This window comes from Phodopus roborovskii, unplaced genomic scaffold (assembly GCF_943737965.1).
Source record: "Phodopus roborovskii unplaced genomic scaffold, PHOROB, whole genome shotgun sequence".
NCBI classification, from domain to species: Eukaryota; Metazoa; Chordata; class Mammalia; order Rodentia; family Cricetidae; genus Phodopus; species Phodopus roborovskii.
The window spans coordinates 3,243,226-3,264,470 of NW_026126622.1; the positions used below are offsets into that span (position 1 = coordinate 3,243,226).

The following is a 21,245-nucleotide window of genomic DNA, read 5'->3' on the forward strand; positions in this document are numbered from 1 at the left end:
GCCAGGCTAGGCTATGTCTTAAGTAAAAGAGGAGTTACCTAGCATGCAATGAGGTTTAATCCCCAGTACAGACAGACAGAGTGCACCATGTAGCTTCTATGTCCCAGAGAACGCCAAGTACAAGCAGCCAACCAGACAGTCTTACAAGCCCCTATGCATATTACAGATCTAGGCTGGCTCATCCAGGGCCTGGGAAGTTGAGAAGCTATTGACAAAGTTCTAATGACTAACTGGCACCTTTTAAAAATAGACTGGGGCTAGGTCTAGCTCAGTAGCAGAGGCCATGGCTCCTTTTATGCCTGACACTCTATCACTACACATAGCAAAGAGCTGACCACATCCAGTACCTGTTCACAAATGCCTACCCTCAAGGTAAAGATTATTTTAAATACAGGATCATAGGCCATCTTAGTTATTGTTTTATTGTTGCGAGGCCAAATTATTGAAGAAAGTATTTAATTGGGGGGCTTGCTTACAATTTCAGAGGGTTAGTTCATGATTGTCATGGCAGAAGCCTGGAGGTAGGCAGGCAAGCATGGTGCTAGAGTAGTAGCTGAGAACTTGCATCCTTATCTGTAAGCAAGAGGCTGTGTGTGTGGGGTGGGGTGGGGGGGTTGGGTCTAGTATGGGCTTTTAAAACCTCAAAGCACTCCTCAGTGACACGCGTCCTCCAACAAAACCACACCTCCTAATCCTTCCCAGACAGTTTAACTGGAAACCAAACATTCAAACATGAGCCTATGGAGGCCATTCTCATTCAAACTGCCACATAGACTATCCACACTAAGGGTGAGCAAACATCTCTTAGCATTCCTGTGGAGCCTATTATTATAAAGATCCCTATTCCTGTAAGAACCAAGTGTCAGGAGCTGAGAACATCTTATTACCTAAAACAAAAGTTCTCTACCTGGTGGGAGTTTAGTTTTTCAGAGGTTCTTCAGCAATGTCTGCAAACATTTTTGACAACTACAGGGATTCATTCCCATCTAACTATCAGGTAGAAGCCAGGAATGCTACTAAGCTCTCTATAGTATACACAAAGGTTTGACAACCAAGAAGTATGAGCTTAAAGTGTCAGTAGGGCTCAGGTTGAGAAAGCTTAGCAACAGGAAATATAATTAAAAAGATAAACATTTAAAAAGTCATAAGGTTATCAGGATCCACCTATAGTTTGACTTCTCTTATTTGTTTGCTAAAGTAAGATACCCCACTCCTGATGACAATTTCTGTTTGCATTAGAGTGATGAATGCTGTGGTAAAACACTGTAACCAAAAGCAACGTGGGGAACTTATACTTCCACATCACTCTTCTTCATCCAAGGAAGTCAGGACAAGAACCCAAACCAGATGAATCTGAAAGCAGGATCTGATTCAGAGACCACGGAGAATTGCTGTTTACTGGCTTGATCCTTGTGGTTTGTTCAACTTACTTTTGTTTTGTTTTAAGACAGGGTTTCTCTGTGTAACAGTCCTGGCTGTCCTGGAACTCACTCTGTAGCCCAAACTCACAGAGATCTGCCTGACTCTGTCTTTCAAGTGCTAGGATTACAAGCATGTGCTACCATGCCCGGCTTAAACTGCTTTTTTTTTTTTTTTTTTAATAGAATACAAGACCACCAACACAGAGGTGTCCCCACCCACAATGGACTGGGCCCTCCTACATCAATCATTAATTAACAAAATGCCCAACAGGCTTGTCTCTAGTCTGATCTTATGGAAGAATTCCCTTAGTTGAAGTTCCCTCCTCTCAGATGACATAAAAACTAGCTGGCATAATTGTATCAACTTGACATACACACATGTTGATAGCTTATTAAACATAACTTTTCCTTTCTTGTTATCCCCAAGACATCACTAATATTACATTATAAAACATGTTGCAAACTTTAAAGGTATCACCGTCTTTACAAATTCAACACTTTAAAAGTTCAGTCTCTTTTTTAAAATCTTTTTAAAAGTTCAACACTCTCACTGTAGGTTCCTGTAAATCAAAAACAAATTAAATACTTTCTTTTTCCAAGAGGGAAGAACCAGGGCACAACCACAATCCAAGCAAAGCCAAGTTCTAACAGTGTAAATAACTCAGTGTCCAATGTTCTGGTCTTCTGGCCTCCTCCAAAGGGCTTGACACAGTTCCCTTTTTAAATCAGAGAAACACTCTTACATCTTTTTTAAAATTTCCTTTTGAGAATTTCATACAGTTTTGTTGCTGTTGTTTCCATATTCTTTGCTGTATCTCAGAGCCTCCCCTATCTACTGCAAGGTCTTTCTGGGGCTTAAAAAACAGCTCTTTAGTCCAAGGGCTCCACCTGGTGGTTCACCCTGGAAATAAAGTCTGCATTATTTTGTTTTGATTTGTTGTTTAAACAATCCGGACATACTTATAGAAAAGTTACGTAACCCAAAAATGTTTTCATAGGGGCTGGAGAGATGGCTCAGCAGCTAAGAGCACTGGCTGCTCTTCCAGAGGATCCAGGTTCAATTCCCAGCACCCACACACAACTTCCTATTACTCCTCTTCCAAGGGGTCCGACACCCTCACACAAATATTCATACAGGTAAAATACCAACACAAACAAATGGATAGATGGGTAAGTAGGTAGGTAGACAGACAGACATGTTAAGAGTACCTTTCTGAAACCCGGCATTACAAACAGACAGATACGTTAAGAGTGCCCAGCATTGGTGGCACATGCCTTGAACCCCAGGACTTGAGAGGCAGAGGCAGGCAGATCTCTGTGAGTTCCAGGATAGCCTGGTCTATAAAGAGATTTCCAGGACAGCCTGGGCTGTTACACACAGAAACCCTATCTAGAAAAAACAACAAACACACAAAAAACAAAAGAATAGTTACAAGGTTAATAAGGGAATTCCACAAAGTTTCTGGATACAATGTGGACAAACAAAAATCAACTGTATTTTCATGTACCAAAAAGTATTAATTAGAACATGGGCACTGGTAAGATTATTAAGTGGATAAAGTGCTTGCCACTAAACCTGATGACCTGAGTTAGATCCCAAGGATTCTCTTGGTGGAAAAAGAGAGCTGACTCCCAAAAATTGTCCCCAGACTGTCATATATGTGCCATAGAGGGTGCACATTCAAAATAAATTAGTTAATTAATTTTCATTACTTGTTTCATAAAATATATTTAGATCATGTTTCTCCCCCCCATCCCTACCTCCTTACCCACCAAATTTCATGTTATCTTTCTCAAAAGAAAAAAAAAAACCCACAAACAAAACAATAAGAAAAAAATGCCAAAACAAAGCAAAAACCATGCATGCACCACAAACACACACACACACACACACACACACACACACACACACACACACACTGGAGCTCTGTCTTGGTTATTGTTCTATTACTATGAGGAGACAAAGGCAACTTTTTAAAATTTATTTTTTTGTATATAGTATTCTATCTGCATGTACACCTGCATGACAGAAGAGGGCAGCAGATCTCATTATAGATGGTTGTGAGCCACCCTGTGGTTGCGGTTGCTGGGGACTGAACTCTAGGAAGAGCAGTCAATGCTCCTAACCACTGAGCCATCTCTCCAGCTCCCAAAGCAACTTTTGGAAGAAAGTATTTAACTAGGAGCTTCTTTACCAGTTCAGAAAACTAGTCCATTTTCATCACATAGTAGTAAGAGTAGGCCTGGTGTGAACTTTTGAAACCACAAAGCCCAACTCAGGTGACACACTTCCTCCAACAAGCCCAACACCACTGGGGGATATTTGAATCATTCTGTGAACCTTGAGTTTGTATTTGCGTTAAATAGATAAAATTAAGTTTGGGTCAGGAGGCATCCGGGAGAGATAGAGAGAACAGGAAGCAATAGAGTTGGGTTTGGAGTGGCTAAGCTTTTTCTAGTTTGGCCAAGTGGAAGCACGGGTCCTCGGGAGACACCAGCTGATTGCAACCCAGCATCTCTGAGCTAGCAGGTTTCCACCCCAGCCTTTGAATCTTGAGTCATACTTGTAAATAGAATGACAGAAGTTTAGTTAAAGCTGCATTTAGCAGCAGCAACAGAGCCTGAGCAGCCAGACCACTGCTAGAGAAGCAGGCCAGTAACTGCAGAGTTGCAATTGCTGGCTGAGATAGCAGATTAAGATGCAGCTACTGTGCTGAAGTTAAAACCACATACTTCTAACTCTTCCCACACAGTACCACTAACTGGGGACCAAACATTGAAACATATGAGCTTATAGGTGCCATACTCATTCAAAGCACCTCAGGTTCATTTTTGTGTTGGCCAATTACTCCTGGACATGGGACCTGCCCTAAAGTGTGGTGTGACTAATGCAGGGTTTGATGGAGACGTCCCATTTAGGACTGAGTGCTCCAAAGTCTCTCATTCTCTGCACATTGTTCTGTTGCAAGAGGCAGCTTCTCTGATGATGGCTGAGAGATGCACTGATCTATGAGGATAGCAGGCATCAATTTACTGCTATGCTCCTCTAGCAGAAAAATAGCAGGTTTCCCCTTATGCCCATGACCTATAGTCTCAGATTCTGGGTCACTTCAGCAGTGGCAGCAGATATGGGTTCCATCTCATGAAATGGACCTTAAATCCAACCAAAAATGGTGGGTTATTCCTGTAACATGGTGCCTGTAGGGCCCTGCATGGATTCCTGAGGCACCTTGAGCAAGCCTGAAGCTGTTGGCTGGAACATCTTGCCCCAGAGTTATTATTGGTGCTCTTCCTGTTTTCTTGCCCCAGGGTCGTTCCTGCTTTGCTAACACACATCTGCTGGGGAGGAGCTAAGCCTGAAAACTTGCACTCTTGACCCTGGGTTGTTTTCCATTGTGCTGTGAGTCAGTATATAAGCTGGATTCTTCCCCTATAACAGCATTTGACATTCCTGTTGAACGAATGACCAGCTGTCTTGTGTCTTTTTTCAATCTCTAGGCCTTTGCCCAATTAGTGGAACAGATTGTAGTTCAGGAGCTACAGTCAACTACATATAACCCTGAGCTCTGGAGGTTTTACTTGTTGGCGTAAGATGTCTAGCTAGGGCATTGTCTCTCCCATTATGTGGTGACTCCATTTAGATCCCATTCATATATGTATATAATTTAGGAAGTTTCTATAGTAGTAGGTTTCCATATGGTTCTTCAAAAAGCCTTTAGTGTGATGTTCCCTCTTTATCCTGATCTCCCAATCCCCTCCCCATTTAACCCCCTATTCTAGTTTCTTCTTTGTCTCTCCATAACTCTATATTCTATTTCCCCTTCCTTGAAAGATCTTCTCCTCTTCCAGACCCCTTATCTGGTGATAATGCAGATTATAGCACACATATTCCAAAACTAAAATAAATAAACTTTAAAAATTAGAACATGGACTCATCAATAAAAGATACTTTTACAAATGATTAGACTAAACTTTATGAAAGGCCTCTATCAGAAATTTTCAAACACTCCTCCTGAAGCTTAAAAATTTTAATAACTGTGAAGTTATACCATGTTCAGAAACTAGCATACTCCGCATTGTAAGAATATTATTTTTTTCCATTTACCTACAGGCTCAATATAGTACAAAATAAGTAATCTGTTGTATTAGCTGTTTTTTGTTTGTTTTTTCAAGATGGGATTTCTCTATGTGTCTCTGACTCCTGGCACTCGCTCTGTAGACAAGGCTGGCCGTGGACTCACAGAGATCTGCCTGCCTCTGCCTCCTAAGTGCTGGGATTAAAGGTGTGACCGCTGTCCAGCACAAAGATTCTTTTCAGATATAAGATATAGCTAAGTTTTATATTTAAAGCTATAAAAGACAAGCATAACGGAGGTAATGAGAAAAAGTGAAGCTTGAATGCTCTTTTACAAAGCATGTATTATTAAAACACTATGATGTTATGCAAGTAAACTCATGGAACAGAATAACTAGTCAAAAAGTAGACTCACAAGTTGGACACTTGGTTTTGACAACAGTGGCTTTGGAGAGCAGTGTGGAAAGGATGGCCTTTGAAGATGGTGCTGAGTCAACTTAATTTTCAGATGAGGAAAAAAGTATATTTTGGTTTCTTCCTTTCTATATTGATTCCAAACTGATTCCCAGCAGACTACATTAGTGAGGTGTGTCAGACCAAGTGTTTCCCAATAAGTTTAACTGAAAAAAAATCCACTATGAATAAAAGTAATACTATTCCATGAACTGGGTTCACAGTCAAATAAAAAAGAGAGAGAGAAAGTGAGGTGGTTTCAGCACTTGTTTCTCTCTACTTCCTGACTACAGATGCAATGTGAGGAGCTGCTTCAATGAGTACAGCCATGACTTCTACATCATGAACACAATGACAGTGTGTGTGTGTGTGTGTGTGTGTGTGTGTGTGTGTGTGTGTGTGTGTGTGTGTATTGGTAAGCTAAAATAAACCTTTCTGTCATTAAGTTGCTCTGAGTCATACTGCCTCCAAGTCTCTTGGTGCTGAAGCATACTGCATGATGTATCAAAACGAAAGACCAAGGGCAAGAGAAAGGGGTTAGCAATGAAGAGTGCTTGCTGCACAAGCATGAGAACCTGAGTTCAAGTCCCCAAGACCCACATAAAAAGCCAAGTGTGGTAGTGTGGGCCTATAACCCCAGAGCTGGGGCATAAAATGGACATGGACATACAAGGACCACTAAGGGGCTTGCTTACTGCCGTCCTACCTCTAAGTTCAGTGAGAGAACTTGTCTCAAGAGAATAAGACAGAGAGTACTAGTGCAGGCCACCTCCTCCCTCCTCTAGCCCCCAGATGCCCACAGGTAGGTGCACTCACAAACACAAATGCATTTATCACACACACACACACACACACACACACACACACACACATTAAAAATGCAATGATCATAGCTGGGTGGTGGTGACACTCGCCTTTAATCCTACTACCTAGGAGGTAGAGGCAGATGGAACTTGGAGTTCTAGTCCAGTCTAATCTACAAAGCGAGTTCCAGGACATCCAGGGATACACAGAGAAAACCTGTCTTGAAAAACAAACAAACAAAAAAGGTGCAATGATCAGCTGGATACAGCAATAATCCACATGAGATAGTTATCACAATAACTGAGCAATTAGGAGTATCTAAGTCCCATTATTAGCCAGCAACCAGTCTCTTGGTGCTGAAGCTGAGGAGTACAGCATTTTACAAGACAAAACCCATAATCACATCAATGTTTGAGGGGGATCAGCACTGCATCTTTTTGCAGAGCTTACCCCATGACAATTACTTCTGATTCGAACTTGTTAGTTATTTGAATTTTACATTTTTAGCCTGCACAAACATCAGTTATTCTGGTTCATACATTGGACCATGATCAGGATCACAGACAGTCCCAAAAGCATTGCTAAGATGTGACCCTTGGAGAGGGAGGGGAAGCTGTAGAATATGTAGGCACAAAACAGTCAGGACAAAATGGCATTATCTTAGCTATTTCATTGGTGCCTACCTGTAACCACAGCACTTGGGAGACTAAGTTGGGAAGACTTACAGGCCAGTCCGAGCTACAGTATGAAACCCTGTCTTAGAATAACCAAAATAAGGGCTGGGCATGTGGCTCAGTTAGTAGAGTACCTGCCTCAGCATGCGCAGAAACTCAGAGCCTATTCCCACCACTAGACAAACTCAATCCAATAATCCCAGCACTTGGAGGTGGAGGCAGGGGGGTGAGATGTTCAAAGTCATCCCATGATTTAGCTATTAAGAATGCATACACCTCTTTCAGAGGACCTGAGTTCATTTCCAGCAACCACCTGTAACTCCAATTTCAGAGAATTCAGCATTTCTGAGCTCTGTGGATATCTGCACCCACGTGCACAAAACCACACAGATATACAGGTAATTAAAAAAAAAAAAAGATTTAAAGAGTGCTTTTCTGCTCTTGTAGAGGAGTGGTGTTTAGCCTGTAATAACATGTCCACAGGATTACAACAGCACGTTCCAAGGAATCTCAGACCAGAAGCCTCCCTTGGCACCCACACACAGGTGGCATATACACTAATTAATAAGCTATGATAAAAAAAAAAAAAAAGCACACCGATTCGTGGAATTGGATTCCTGGTCGTCTTTGGGGACAGAGGTCAAGGCTATGCAGGTGTGTTGTGTTCACTTTGTTAGCATTCATCAAATGTCAGGTTTCTGATGCGAACTCCCCTGCTTCATACGAAGTTCGTTGCTGTTGTTTGTTCAAACTGGGTTTTCTCTGTGTAGCCCTGGGTGTGGAATTCGCTATGTAGATCAGAATGGCCTGGTATACATCTCACGGAACTGGCCTCCCAAGTGCTGGGATTAAAGGCGTTCCCAGCCATACCCAGCGTACAATGTGAATATCATTTAAGATTTATTTTATTTTTATATATGAGATTGCGGGTGTCCAAGGAGGTTAGAAATGGGTGAAGAATCCCCTGATGCTGTAGTTACAAGCAGTTGTGAGGTGCACAACTGGGTGCTAGAAGAACTTCTTTTGCAAAAGTCATTTGCAAAAGCAACAAGTGCCCTTAACCTCTAAGCCATCTCACCGGCTAGCCCCTCGATATCAATATTTAAATGTCTAAAGGCCGGAAGTCTCCCCTGAGGCTTTAATTGACCACACTAGCTAGGGTGTGGCCCATCTTAAGGCAATCCAGCGGACTGGCCCAGACTCTGTGGGACCCCAAATCCGGTTTAGGAACCTGAATCCCTGGAACCTTGCGGAGTCTCCTCGCCCTGTTGAATGCAGAAGGGGACAATCTCAAATACCCCTGCCTCGAGGTTCACTGAAGCGAGAGTGCCTCTCTCGTGCTCTTATCTTTTGGACACAAATGTCTGGAATCGGATTCTCCACACTCCAGGAACGCTCCAACTGAGACAAGCAAAAACGATGATCGCAATGCCCGGCGGTGTCTTCGATTGCTTTAGCCTGATGGTCGAGGTGAGCGCGGCAACGATTGGTGCTGTCTGGCAGCGCGGCGCGGTGCAGTCTGGGACACGGCACTGGCGGGAGGCGCACTCAGGTGGCCGAGGTGAGGGGGACTCGGCAGCGGCAGGATGGTGAAGCTGACGGCGGAGCTGATCGAGCAGGCGGCGCAGTACACCAACGCTGTGCGGGACCGCGAGCTGGACCTTCGCGGTGAGTAGGCGGAGCGCGGGCTGTGTCCGGGCTCGGCGCACGGCCGGGAGGAGAGGGCCCCGCCGCGTGCGCGGAGGCCGGAGCCTGGCCCGGGCTTCCCGCCAGGGCCCTTTGGAGCCGTCTGTTACCCGCTCCTGCTAGCAGACACGGCTCCTCGATTCCTTCCCGGGTGCGTATCCGGTAGGCTTTGCTCAACGTGTTCAGCAGCCAGCACTGTTTGAGAGCCAGGAAGATAGAAAACGGCATATACAGGACGGCGACCGGCTGGTTTTTAGCAAATGCGTTAATATGACACATGAGGGTAGAGTAGATATATGTCAAGGTTATCTTAATTATACAATAAATCCATCCCTTTTGGGTTTGTTCATTTGTTTTTAAGACAGGGTCTCCTGTACTCAGAGCTGACTTCAAACCGCTGTGTAGTTAAAGATTTTCTCCAACTTCCGACCATCTTAACTCCATTTCCTGGCGCTGGGTTTAAATGTGCCCCTTGTTTATATGGTGCTGCGGATGAACCCAGGATTTTATTCATGATAAGCAATCACTCGCCCCACAGAACCAGATCCCCAGCCACTTTTATGAAGGTGTTTTCTAGCTTGATCTGTTTGATTAGGGCTTATAATCATCACTTATGTGGGGGGTGGGGAACACTCACCTGTTAAGCAGAGCTTGCTTTAAAACAAAACAAACAGCGTTAGCTGGGCAGTAGTGGCACACGCCTTTAGTCCTGGCACTCTGAAGGCAGAGGCAGGCAGATCTCTGAACTCGAAGCCAATAAAACAAGACAAACGACAACAACAAAATATAGCATTGAAAGTGCAGTTACCAACTTTTCAGGAGATGGCTTTGAAGGGGGTTTGGACTGTGTAACTGTGACCTGAGGCATGGTCTCTGCTGCATCTCTGAAGACCATGCAATCTTGAGAATGCTTATTGTATTGCACTCCTTCATAACTGAGTTGTGTGCTAAATTTCTCTTCTTCCTTCGGCACCTAGCTCGATAATTATGCCCATTAGACAATCAAGGGGATGCTCACAGTGTGATTTATGTTGTATATACACCATCTTCTGCTCAGAATTGGAGCTGGTGGAGAGGAGAGTAAGTCAGGGTACCATGAGGATATACTGGTGACTCGTGAATGGTTCAGTATTCTTGTCACCAGTGTCCCAAGGCTTGGGCATTAACAGTAAGCAGAGTTAATTTGTCATGGAGCCTGATAACCTAAGGACTTTGAACAGTGTGAATACCTTGTAGATATTCTCATAAACAGTGGACACCAATATAGTTCCTGTGTTCTTGCCTTCAACCTCCTCTTTAGGTTTACTGCACGACCACACACTTAGAGGCAGTAAGGACCCTGTAACTCATTTGTCATTTATCTTCAGTACATTTATCTTCAGTATTGTTGTGCACCGTGTGATATGGCACCTGTGCCAGTTTACTTCTTGAATGAGTATTTTGAGTCTAATTACAATCAGATACTCCTGCTTTCAGGACCTTTCGTGTATATTAATATTTGTTGTGTGTATTTTTTTTCCTCTTTACAGGATATAAAATTCCTGTCATTGAAAATCTAGGTGCTACCTTAGACCAGTTTGATGCTATTGATTTTTCTGACAATGAAATCAGGAAACTGGATGGTTTTCCTTTATTGAGAAGACTGAAAACATTATTAGTGAACAACAACAGAATTTGGTGAGAATACTTTCTACCTTGAAGAGATGTTATAATGTACTCTGAAGACATTGTTTTGTTTTTTTCAGTTTTAATTTTATGTATATTACTGTTTTGCCTGCAAGTGTGTCTGCACTATCTATATACTTATGTGGTACCTTTGGAGGCCAGAAAGAGGGTGTGAGATCCCCGGGAGCTGGAGTTACAGACAGTTGTGAGCTATCATGTGGATGCTAGGAATAGAATCTAGGTCCTCTGAAAGAGCAGCCTGCACTCCAGCCTGTCAATGTCTTTTCTTAAAGGGAGAAATGAATCAAATACTTTTCCTAAGAGATTGGGAGATTAACTTGGGCATTGGTCTGACCTTACTAGCCACTCGTACTTGTAGTTAATACTAAACTTTGAATTTCAATTTAAAACATGTTGCTATGTATACATTTCAGATTCTAGAACAATTATCAACAGCATCATAATAAAAAGATTTATAAAAGCCAAGTGTAGTGGTGCCCACCTTTAATCTTAATACTCAGGAGACTGAGGCAGGCCAGCCTTGTCTCTGTAGCAGGTTCCAGCTGATGCTACATAGTTAGACCCTGTCTCAATAACATCTCTTTTTGTTTGCTTGCTTTTCAAGACAGGTTTTCTCTGTGTAACTTTAGATCCTGTCTTGGAACTCACTTGGTAGACCAGGCTGGCCTCAACTCTCAGAGATCTGCCTCCCTCTGCCTCTCAAGAGCTGGGATTAAAGGTGGGTGAGTGCCACCGCCACCTAACTCAACAAAATCTTTTTTATAAAATAAAACTACTTTCACTGAGAGCCTATATATACCTCATACATCCTGCTGTTTTTTCTTTGTAGTTGGCTCCTAGAATATAATTCTGTGAAATTAAGATGCTATTTGTTTTGTTTGTTTGAGACAGGGTCTCACTATGTAGCCTTGGCTGGAGACTACCTGGCCTCGAACTCCAGATCCACCTGCCTCTGCTTGCCAAGTACTGGAATTGAATGTGTACACCACAACCTGTCTGTTGATCTGCTTTATATAAAGAGTGATTAATGGAGTTATTAAAGAAGGCTTCTCATGCCTGCTACTGTTGTTTTTGTTAGGGTCTATGGCTCTTGTGGGAAATATTGTCGGGGACTGGGATTACTGAAGGCAAAGCTTTCATTAAGGAAAGATTCTAGGGTCTGGAAACATGGCTCAGTGGTTAAGAGTACTGGTGGCTTCTTTTCCAGTTCTGATGACATGGGTTCTTCTCCTTTCCACACCAGCATGGCAGCTTATAATTCCAGTTCTGGGGAGTTCCAGGCCCTTTTCTGGCTTCTACAGGCACCAGGCACATAAGTGGCATGCAGACATAAGTGCAGGCAAAACACCCATACACGTGAAAGTACTGAGTGGTGTTTTTAGGTAGAAACCATTTCATGACTAATATTTTCTCAGGATGAATGTGTTATACCAGCTCTGTTCATGCAGAATCATTGGTTTTTGAGTTTTCTGAACAAAATGTTGTAAATATTTTTCTACCTTGGAATTCCACCTTTCTTTGGGTTGCACTAGACCACTTGGATGTGGAAAGAAGCCCAGGAGGCATGGGTTTCTGAGGTCATCCCATCCCTGTCACTGACTCTGTGCCTCACACAAGACTTCCTCTGCTGCTCTCCTTGAGATGGGATGTGGGAGAGGGGTATTGTAACATTGAGGTGCCAGATACTTGCAAAGATGAAGATAAATGTTGGCTTGTGTATTGCTGTCACTGAGATCCTTTTTGTTTTTATTGTAGCCGTATTGGAGAGGGACTTGATCAGGCTCTTCCCTGTCTGACAGAGCTCATCCTCACCAATAACAGTCTAGTCGAACTGGTAAGTTAAATGGGAGAAGCTATATTTAAGGAGAAAGGTTAAGGATACTTCCTGCTTTGAAATGTTATCTCCTAGTTTCTCTTTGTGTTTTTTCATAATTATTTTACTATTCCAAACCTTTTGGTTGTGTTGGTTTTTGTTTCCCCCTGGGAATTGGTAAGGCATTTGGATAACATGTCAAAGATCTCTTTGCCCCCTCAGGTGTGCCATTTGTGTTCTGACTCTGTTGGGTGTCTGGGTAGGAACATTCCTGTGCAATCTTATTTATCTGTCACTATCATTAGTGCTTCTGATGTTCTGTCGAAACTTGCCTTTCCCTCCCATGTATAAATAGACTCCCATGTTGTGACGGGTTGAATGGTTGTACCTTAATGTTCTTAAGTGAGATGGACAGAACTAGAGAATATATGCCAGATTTCAGGTTTAGTATTAAAAATGAAGGTATAGACTTTCTTCGTGGCTTTTTATATGCACAGTGCATTGATATTTTAGGTAAGAGTTTAAATTTGCTTTTACCTGTTTTTCTATGTAAATATAGCTACTAGCTAGTTTTAAAATGCCCGAGTCTCATGAGATAGACCGTCAGTAAATCTCTTGCCACTTAAGCATGGTGTTCTAACTCCAGAGTCCATGTTTTAAAACTGGGCTTAGAGGCTCTAGTTTGCAGTTAGATTCATTCACCTATCTGGAGTTTTGTCAGTTTTAGAAATCTTACTACATACAAGTTTTAAATTTGCCAATATTATCCTGGGAGCTGGACCTTTTGTTTTGTTTTTTTTGTTTGTTTGTTTGTTTGTTTTTTGTAGGGGTTGTCTCTGTTAATACTGTTTGGTCTTGAGGTTTATGTAATGTAATATATAAGTTCAAACAAGCTTTTTTTGTTTAAATGCTTCCATGATAAATCTTTTCCATCCAGAACTTTCACTTTTGTTGTCTCTTAGGAACTTCATATGATAAGATTTCTCAAAAATGTTTATATTTATGTGTATAAGTTTTTGGCCTGCATTGTGTAAGCATGACCTTATATGTGCTGGGTGCCCACACAGCTCAGAAGAGCGTCAGATCCCCTAAAATTGGAGCTACAGATGACTGTGAGCCACCACATGGGTGCTGGGAATCAAACCTGGTTTCTGTGCAAGAACAAGAAATATTCTTAAATATTAAGCCATCTCTCCAGCTCCAATGATAGAATTTCTTTTAAGTCCAGTATTAAGCCTGTATTTTAAATACATTGCCTGTATGTTATTTACATTTATTAGTATTATTGCTATATCACAGTTTGTCTTTTGAGGGGTACTTCCTCTGTGTCACCTGATCTGTTTCTTTTTATTATGTACATGTGTGTATTGTCTATTTGTCATTTCATTTTTTCTTTCAGATGGTTTATATATTATTTGCTGTGTCTATTTCTATTCATAGCTAGCAATTTCAACAGTTTAAAGTCAACCAATACCTTTACCCTTCTCAACAATTATTTAATATAGTATTTTCATTCTTTGAGAATTTAATATCTGTGTACAATGAGTTTTGGTCATATTCATACGTTCCATACCTGCTTCCCACCTTCTCACAACTTAATTTCCTCCTCTTTTTGGTGACACGGGATCTTTCACAGAGCCTGCCTTTTCCTACTGTGTGTTGGGACTAAAGCCATATGCCCCCATGTCCCCCCACCCCCCTTAAAACCATCATGTCCTTTTTGTGCTGGCCATGTACTCTGGGATATGGAGCTGGGCCATCTACAGGAAAATGGTTGACCCTACCAGGAGCCACACCCTTCAAAAATACTGACTTTCCCTTCCCTCCCCCAGTTGCCTCAACTGTAAAAAATTCCTCTAGTAGAGGTGGGTGCTTGTGAGCTCCCTGCCTGTCCCCCACCCCCCAAGCCGGTCACCTTCAACTCAAGAATATTGACTGGCTTGGACCTGTGCAGATGACCACAGCTACTGTGAGTTCATGTGAGTAGTGGTCCTGCCATGTTCAGAAGATACTGTATTGCATGGTCTTCCCACCTTGGGCTCTTAGGGTCTTTCCCCTTGCCCTTCCTCTTCAACAGTCTGAGCCTTGCAGAGAAGAGCTGTGATAGAGATGTCCCACTGTGACTGAGCCCTCCAGAAACATGCATTTGCTACACTTTTGCCAGCTGTGAGCTTCTTAAAGTACTCTCCACTCCACAAAGAAACTTCTCTGATGAGGTCCAGAAGCTGCACTACTCATCTGTGGGGAAGAGATACATATTAGAGGGCAGTTTGATGCTATGTCCACTTAGCAGAATAACAGTAGTAGGGTGAACTCTAGGGCCTGTGAGCTGCCCAACCATGGGTTCTTAGCCAGACTTGTCCCAGGCATGCATTTCCTCCTGTGGAAGTAGGTCTAAGTTCAAACCAGAAAATGGTTGGTTATTATAACATTTATGCCACCACTGCACCCATGGGTCACTGCCACATGGTCGTTACTGAGCTGACAGCATTCACAGCTGGGTATGACGGTTTTGAACACTAGCCAGCTAGTAGGAAGCTTCCTGGTCAGTACCAAGTGATGAAAGTGTATGATGCCTTCACCAATAGGGTCTTGCCATCAAGTTTCTGGTAGGCAGCCTAGATCAGCTATTAGCCTATATTGTATTTTGAGACAGTCTCTTAACATGTCACCCAGGCTAACTTGCAACTCCATATGTAACTTAAGGTGACCTTGAACTCACTATAGTCTTCTTGCCTTAGCCTCCCAAATGCAGCGATTACAGACATGAGCCACATGTACCACATACAGCCAGGGTGTAGAAGGTCTCAGCAGGGCTTCTTTCTGGAGTCAGTGCCTTGAGTGATACATCGTGAAATCAAAAATTGAATGCTAGCTAAACCTCTTACTACTGAACTACAGGCCTAGCTATTCTTTTTCTTACATAGATATGTTTGTTATGTTTTTGCTCTTTTATTCTTTTCTCTTTTTGAGGGGCCTATCACCCAGCACCTAATATATACATAGAGGCTTATTATTTCTTAGTTATGAGTGTCCAGCCTTAGCTTGGCTTGTTTCTAACCAGGTTTTCTTATTTTAAATTAACCCATCTACCTTTTCTCTCAGTGCTTTTTATCTTTCTTTCTTCTGTGTGCCTTACTTTCCTTCCTGCTCCATGCCTGGCTGGGTGGCTGGGTGGCTGGCCCCTGACATCTATCCTTGTTCTCTTGCTCCTCCCTCATCCCTCATTTCTCCTATTTATACTGTCTACCTGCCAGTCCCACCTATCTGTCTGTCTCTGTGAGTCTGAGGCCACCTATTCTGTATCTCAGCCTCCCGAGTGCTGGGATAAAGACATGTGCCACCATGACTGGAGTCCATAATGTTTTGAACTATAGTATTCACCTTGTCTTTGAAAATAATTGAAGAGATGGGTGGGGTGGACTAAGATAACAGTGCCCTCTCTCAAAGATAATAAGCTCCCTGGGGCTATTTGGGATATACTAACAAGAAAGGACATTTTGTACCAGGTTCAGCAGCATATACCCATAATTCCAACACTTGGGAGGCTCAGGATTGAAGAACATCCTAGGCTACATAGCAAGTTCAGGAAATTCTGTCTCAAACAACAAAAACCCCACAAATAAACCAAGATCTTGGCTTGAGGTTCCTGTGTAAATAGCTTGCTCCAAGTAATCACCAAAGTTGACATTGGTTTCCTTTTGAATCATTGCTTAGTAGCCATTTTAAGATTGCTGTAGGAAATCAATTTTTTTTCTCCTATTGAAACAGGTGCTGTTACTACCAAGACTTAAAGAAGCTAGACTATATTCAGCAGTTAATTAGGTGGGAGATGTAGGCAGTTGTGTTGTATTAATATTGGACAAGGTGCCAGGGCAGCAAAAAAAGACTAAGTAAAAGATAGTGTGGACCCTGTTTTAAAGATATTCATCATTTCAGAATATCAGGATAGTAGTGTGTATATCAACTTTGTTCTTATTTTGACCCTTATTTTATAGGGTGATCTGGATCCTTTGGCATCTCTCAAATCACTGACATATCTTAGGTATGGAAATCGCTTGTTGTGATAACTTGACTATTAAAGTCCTGAGATAACACCGTCGGGCTGCTACTGTACTACACAGTAAAGTGGGAAGAATGGTGTGCTTCCACTGTTACAGTCATTACACTTTTCAGTGACCCTCTCAAATGGAATGCTGTGAGTAAGATTGGTACTGTCCCTTTTCTATAGCATCCTAAGAAATCCTGTAACAAATAAGAAGCATTACCGACTTTATGTGATCTACAAAGTTCCACAAGTCAGAGTGCTGGACTTTCAGAAAGTGAAACTCAAAGTGAGTATTGCATACTGGCTGAGTCATTACAGAATGGTCCTCTTCCTTATGCTTTCATGACTGAATAAAGTTACCTAATGAGTAAATTTTACCATTACTTTGAAAGCATTAAGTCACGGTTGTTTGTTGTTCTTGTGGAGGGGGGGCTTTTTTTGTTTTCATCTGATAGCAGTTTATGGTAGGGTGATATTGACCATTTCAAAGTTGGCCATATGTTAGAACTACACAGTGCTTTGTCTGCTTAGATATGTTCCCAACAAGGGCGTACATAACCCAGCTTTGAGCAGCTCTGCCTGTTAGAATGGCTGTTCTCTGTGCTGATTCTCTCTAGTTCCTTGGGAGTCCCACTTAGAAACTAGGAGGGGATACTTTTTGAGAGCTTTGCCCAAGAAGGTCAGACCACTGTGTGCCCTAATTTAAAGTTGGCTTTTGGTGTTTTTACCAACCCAGAATACTTCAGAAGAATTCTCTTCCATGTTTTCTAAGGAATGCATCTAAATGCATGTGGTATTCCTATTTTGATTAACTCTGTGTATGGTGTCGCTGTAGGAGCGTCAGGAAGCAGAGAAAATGTTCAAGGGCAAACGGGGTGCACAGCTTGCAAAGGATATTGCCAGGAGAAGCAAAACGTAAGATACGGATATCCAACTTAACTCTACTTCACCTTCAGAAACACTATCAGAAAACTGGCAGTTTGCCTCCTACAAAATTAAACCCCAAACTTGTTAGTGTGGTATTAACATTTGAATGATGGTATTTGACCATGCATGGTCTGTACATCACAGGGAAATTTCTACAGGTTAGCAAGCATATATTTCGGTTTACCATCTTAATGTGGTGTTAAACACCCTGCTTTCTCTATTGGAAGATAGATCGGGTGGTGTTTCTGAAGGAGAGAGTTCTTGTATCAGTTTGTTAACAAAGATAAGATACTACACTGGTTGAATTACTTTCAAAGCTTTTGAAAGTAAGAGAAGCAGCCTGCACTATTCAGAGTGTAACGATCATATTCTCCCTCCCAAGTTTTAATCCAGGTGCTGGTTTGCCAACTGACAAAAAGAAAGGTGGGCCATCTGCAGGGGATGTAGAAGCAATCAAGGTAAGGATGTGTTGTCAGACAGGAGATAGTAAAGATAGGACCTTGGTGTGCAGTGTTAGTTCCTCTGCTTCCCAAGTTTTGTTGGCTGACTTCTCCTATTGAAGTATCTGTAGAAAATCTTAAAGTTTCCAGTAATAGAATTCCAAACAGATGCTTGTGTTTTCTAGGTTGACTTTTTTTGCCAGTGAAATTCTTCTCCCACACAGCCATGTGATTGACTTTCTAGGGGAAAGTTGCTAGGAATTTCTGTAGTGTCTTTTGGGTTGTTGTAATCATCCATCTCCCTTTTCCTGTGTCTTTCAGAATGCCATAGCAAATGCGTCAACATTGGCTGAGGTTGAGAGGCTGAAAGGCTTGCTGCAGTCTGGCCAGATACCTGGCAGAGAGCGCAGATCAGGTCAGAAAGCTGTTCTGTGTGTACTTCAAAACATCACATTTGGAATGTTTACAGAGGAGTACCTGGCTGGCGTGATCACACAGGCCTTGAATCCTTGTATTTGGGAGGCTGAGGCAAGAGGAATAGGAGTTGAAGGTCATGCTTGGCAACAAAATAAGGTTGAGACCAGCTTGGGCTACAGGAGACCCTTTCTCCAAGAAAAAAAAAAAAAAGGATAGGGAGCAGTAAAGTGAAGCCATTGGGATATTTATGAGGTCTTTACAAGTTGTAGCAAAACATTCTATAACATGAAAAGAACAAAGTTCTAGAGATGATTGTAAACTTCTAAGTCACATGCTACATAATGGACAATGGGCCTTTTGGTGAACTGATACATTCCACATACAATAGTGACCCCATAAAGTAACAGCTTAAACATTGTCTGCCTGGTATTTTTACTACATGTAGTCTATGTTTACATGCCTGTAGATGCACAGGTACTTTGTTTTACAGTTGTCCATATTATTGAGAACAGTGACATATTGTCTAGTTTTATAATTGTCTTCACCAGATAGGTAGTTTAATACCATCTAGTTTGTATAAGTATGCTCTGTCATGTTCATATTCAGAAAAAAATTCCTGAAATATATATAGATCCCTGTAAAGCCTGGTAAGGCTGTATATGGTAATTTAGTGGTTAATGGCAGGGCTTCTCTCTGTAGCTCTGGTGTCTTGGAACTCACGCTGTAGACCAGGCTGGCCTCAACTCTGCCTCCCAAGTTCTGGGATTGAAGGTGTGCTACCACCACCCAGCAACCAAAAATCTTAAAAAACAAAACAATCTACCACAGATTATGGAGAACAGTTAACCTTTTGTGTGTTTGTGTGTTCATTCACTTTATTTTTAGTTAATGCATATGTGTCGGATGAGTGGACAGATATCCAAAATTGACATGGCTTCTGGTTTTGTGGTTCTTTCAGGGCCGAGTGATGATGGTGAAGAAGAGATGGAGGACACAGTCACAAATGGGTCCTGAGCTCTGTGACAGGTGGTCTAATGGGCTGTCTAGGGACAAGTCTTGCTTTTTGAGCATGGAGTAACAGCCTTGCTTGTATCAGCAACATGGGGTCTGTCCATGTTGCTGAATGTTCAGAACTACTGCTGATCATTTTTTAATATGAACCTTGGAATCTAAATGCCAGTTTTCTACAGATGTTAAAATAAAGGCCACTTTCTTGCTGCCAGATTGTCTATTGTTGTGTGTTTGCGGTGAAGTATAAGGACATGTTTAAGCTGGAAGTTGGGGAGTGTCTTAGAGTTTCTATTGCTGCAGCAAAACACCATGACCAAAAAGCAAGTTGGGGAGAAAAGGGTTCATTTGTCTTTCACTTGCACTTGCTGTCCTTCACTGAAGGAAGTGAGGACAGGAACTCAAACAGGGTAGGAACCTGGAGGCAGGAGCTGATGCAGAGGCCATGGTGCTGCTTACTGGCTTCCCAGAAGGACCAGCAGCCCAGGGAGGCACCAGCCACCTTGGGCTGGGCCCTCCCTGGCTGATCACTAATTGAGGAAATGCTTTATAGCTGGAACTCATGGAAAAATTTCCTCAACTAAGGCTCTATCCTATCTGATGTCTCTAGCCTATGTCAATTGACACAAAACTAGCCAGCACAGGGAGGATACTGTTTCTGAATGAACATTACTTCCGATTATGAAATGTTACAGTTCTTTGTAAAGGCAGTCAGGCTTAAGACTAGACAAATAGACATCCTTTGACCTTTTTAATTAAGCACACTTGAACATCTAACAAAGTGATTTGAAAAATTCTAAGTAGGAATTGTTGGTGCTATAACAGGCACAGGGTCATGACTTCTTTGTGGGGCACATTTCTCAGCATCTAGGTATCTTAACTGTATTCCTTATCTAGCAAAGAGTTTTTTTATTGTTAAATATTAGTGCCTTGGTTTCCCTACTCTGCCTTGATCCGTTGAGAAAAATGTCTCTCTCTGAGCCTGGAGCCAGCCAGTTCCAGCAGACCCACTTTTACCTGGGTGGTGGGGATTTGAACACAAGTACTCAAGCTTTCATAGCAAGCATTCTTGCCCACTGAATGATCTTCCCAGCCCCTGGTTACAGTTTTCCAAGCTTCTTTGGTAATTCTGAATGTGACAAGCATATTAAATACTCTCTAGATGCTTTTCATTGATAACTGATCTTGTAAGGCATTTATCAGATACCTGAGATGCGTTGGTCTTGGTGAAAAGAATGGCAGGAACAGTGAAATTAAGCCCCAGGCTTAAATTAAGTTTCCTTCCATTCTGGATTGAAGTCTGGTTTACTACCCCTACTGCTCCCATAGCCCTTCTGTTCATGCTTCAGCCCCTGTTGCTGATAAGACAGATGCTTCCCTCTTGGCTGAGACTGTGGCTTGATGACAGTTATGGTAAGACTGTGCAAGACCCTTAGCACCAAAGAAAAGAAATCGGACTCCCCTACTGCTCCCATAGCCCTTCTGTTCATGCTTCAGCCCCTGTTGCTGATAAGACAGATGCTTCCCTCTTGGCTGAGACTGTGGCTTGATGACAGTTATGGTAAGACTGTGCAAGACCCTTAGCACCAAAGAAAAGAAATCGGACTCCTGTTTTCCATAGCTTCTTTGAGTCCTTTTCCTGGGTGAGACTCTTAGTCAACAGTCCCAGTGATGACAAGCTGGTGTCCTGGGGTAACTTTTTTACTGTAGCTTTGGAGCCTGTCCTGGAACTCACCCTGTAGACCAGACCAGGCTACTAGCCTCGAACCCACAGAGATCTGCCTATCTCTGCC

At 42.3% G+C, this 21,245-nt stretch overlaps 1 protein-coding gene across 1 annotated transcript; it reads left to right on the top strand.

The window, feature by feature from the left end:
* Positions 1–8,925: 8,925 nt before the first annotated feature.
* Positions 8,926–19,666, top strand: Snrpa1 (small nuclear ribonucleoprotein polypeptide A'). Its single transcript, XM_051206454.1, has 9 exons — positions 8,926–9,095; positions 10,643–10,790; positions 12,555–12,633; positions 16,611–16,657; positions 16,844–16,946; positions 17,496–17,575; positions 17,970–18,045; positions 18,349–18,442; positions 19,403–19,666. Exons 1-9 carry the CDS (start codon positions 9,014–9,016, stop codon positions 19,456–19,458), a joined length of 765 nt encoding a protein of 254 aa, XP_051062411.1. The 5' UTR covers positions 8,926–9,013; the 3' UTR covers positions 19,459–19,666.
* Positions 19,667–21,245: the final 1,579 nt, after the last annotated feature.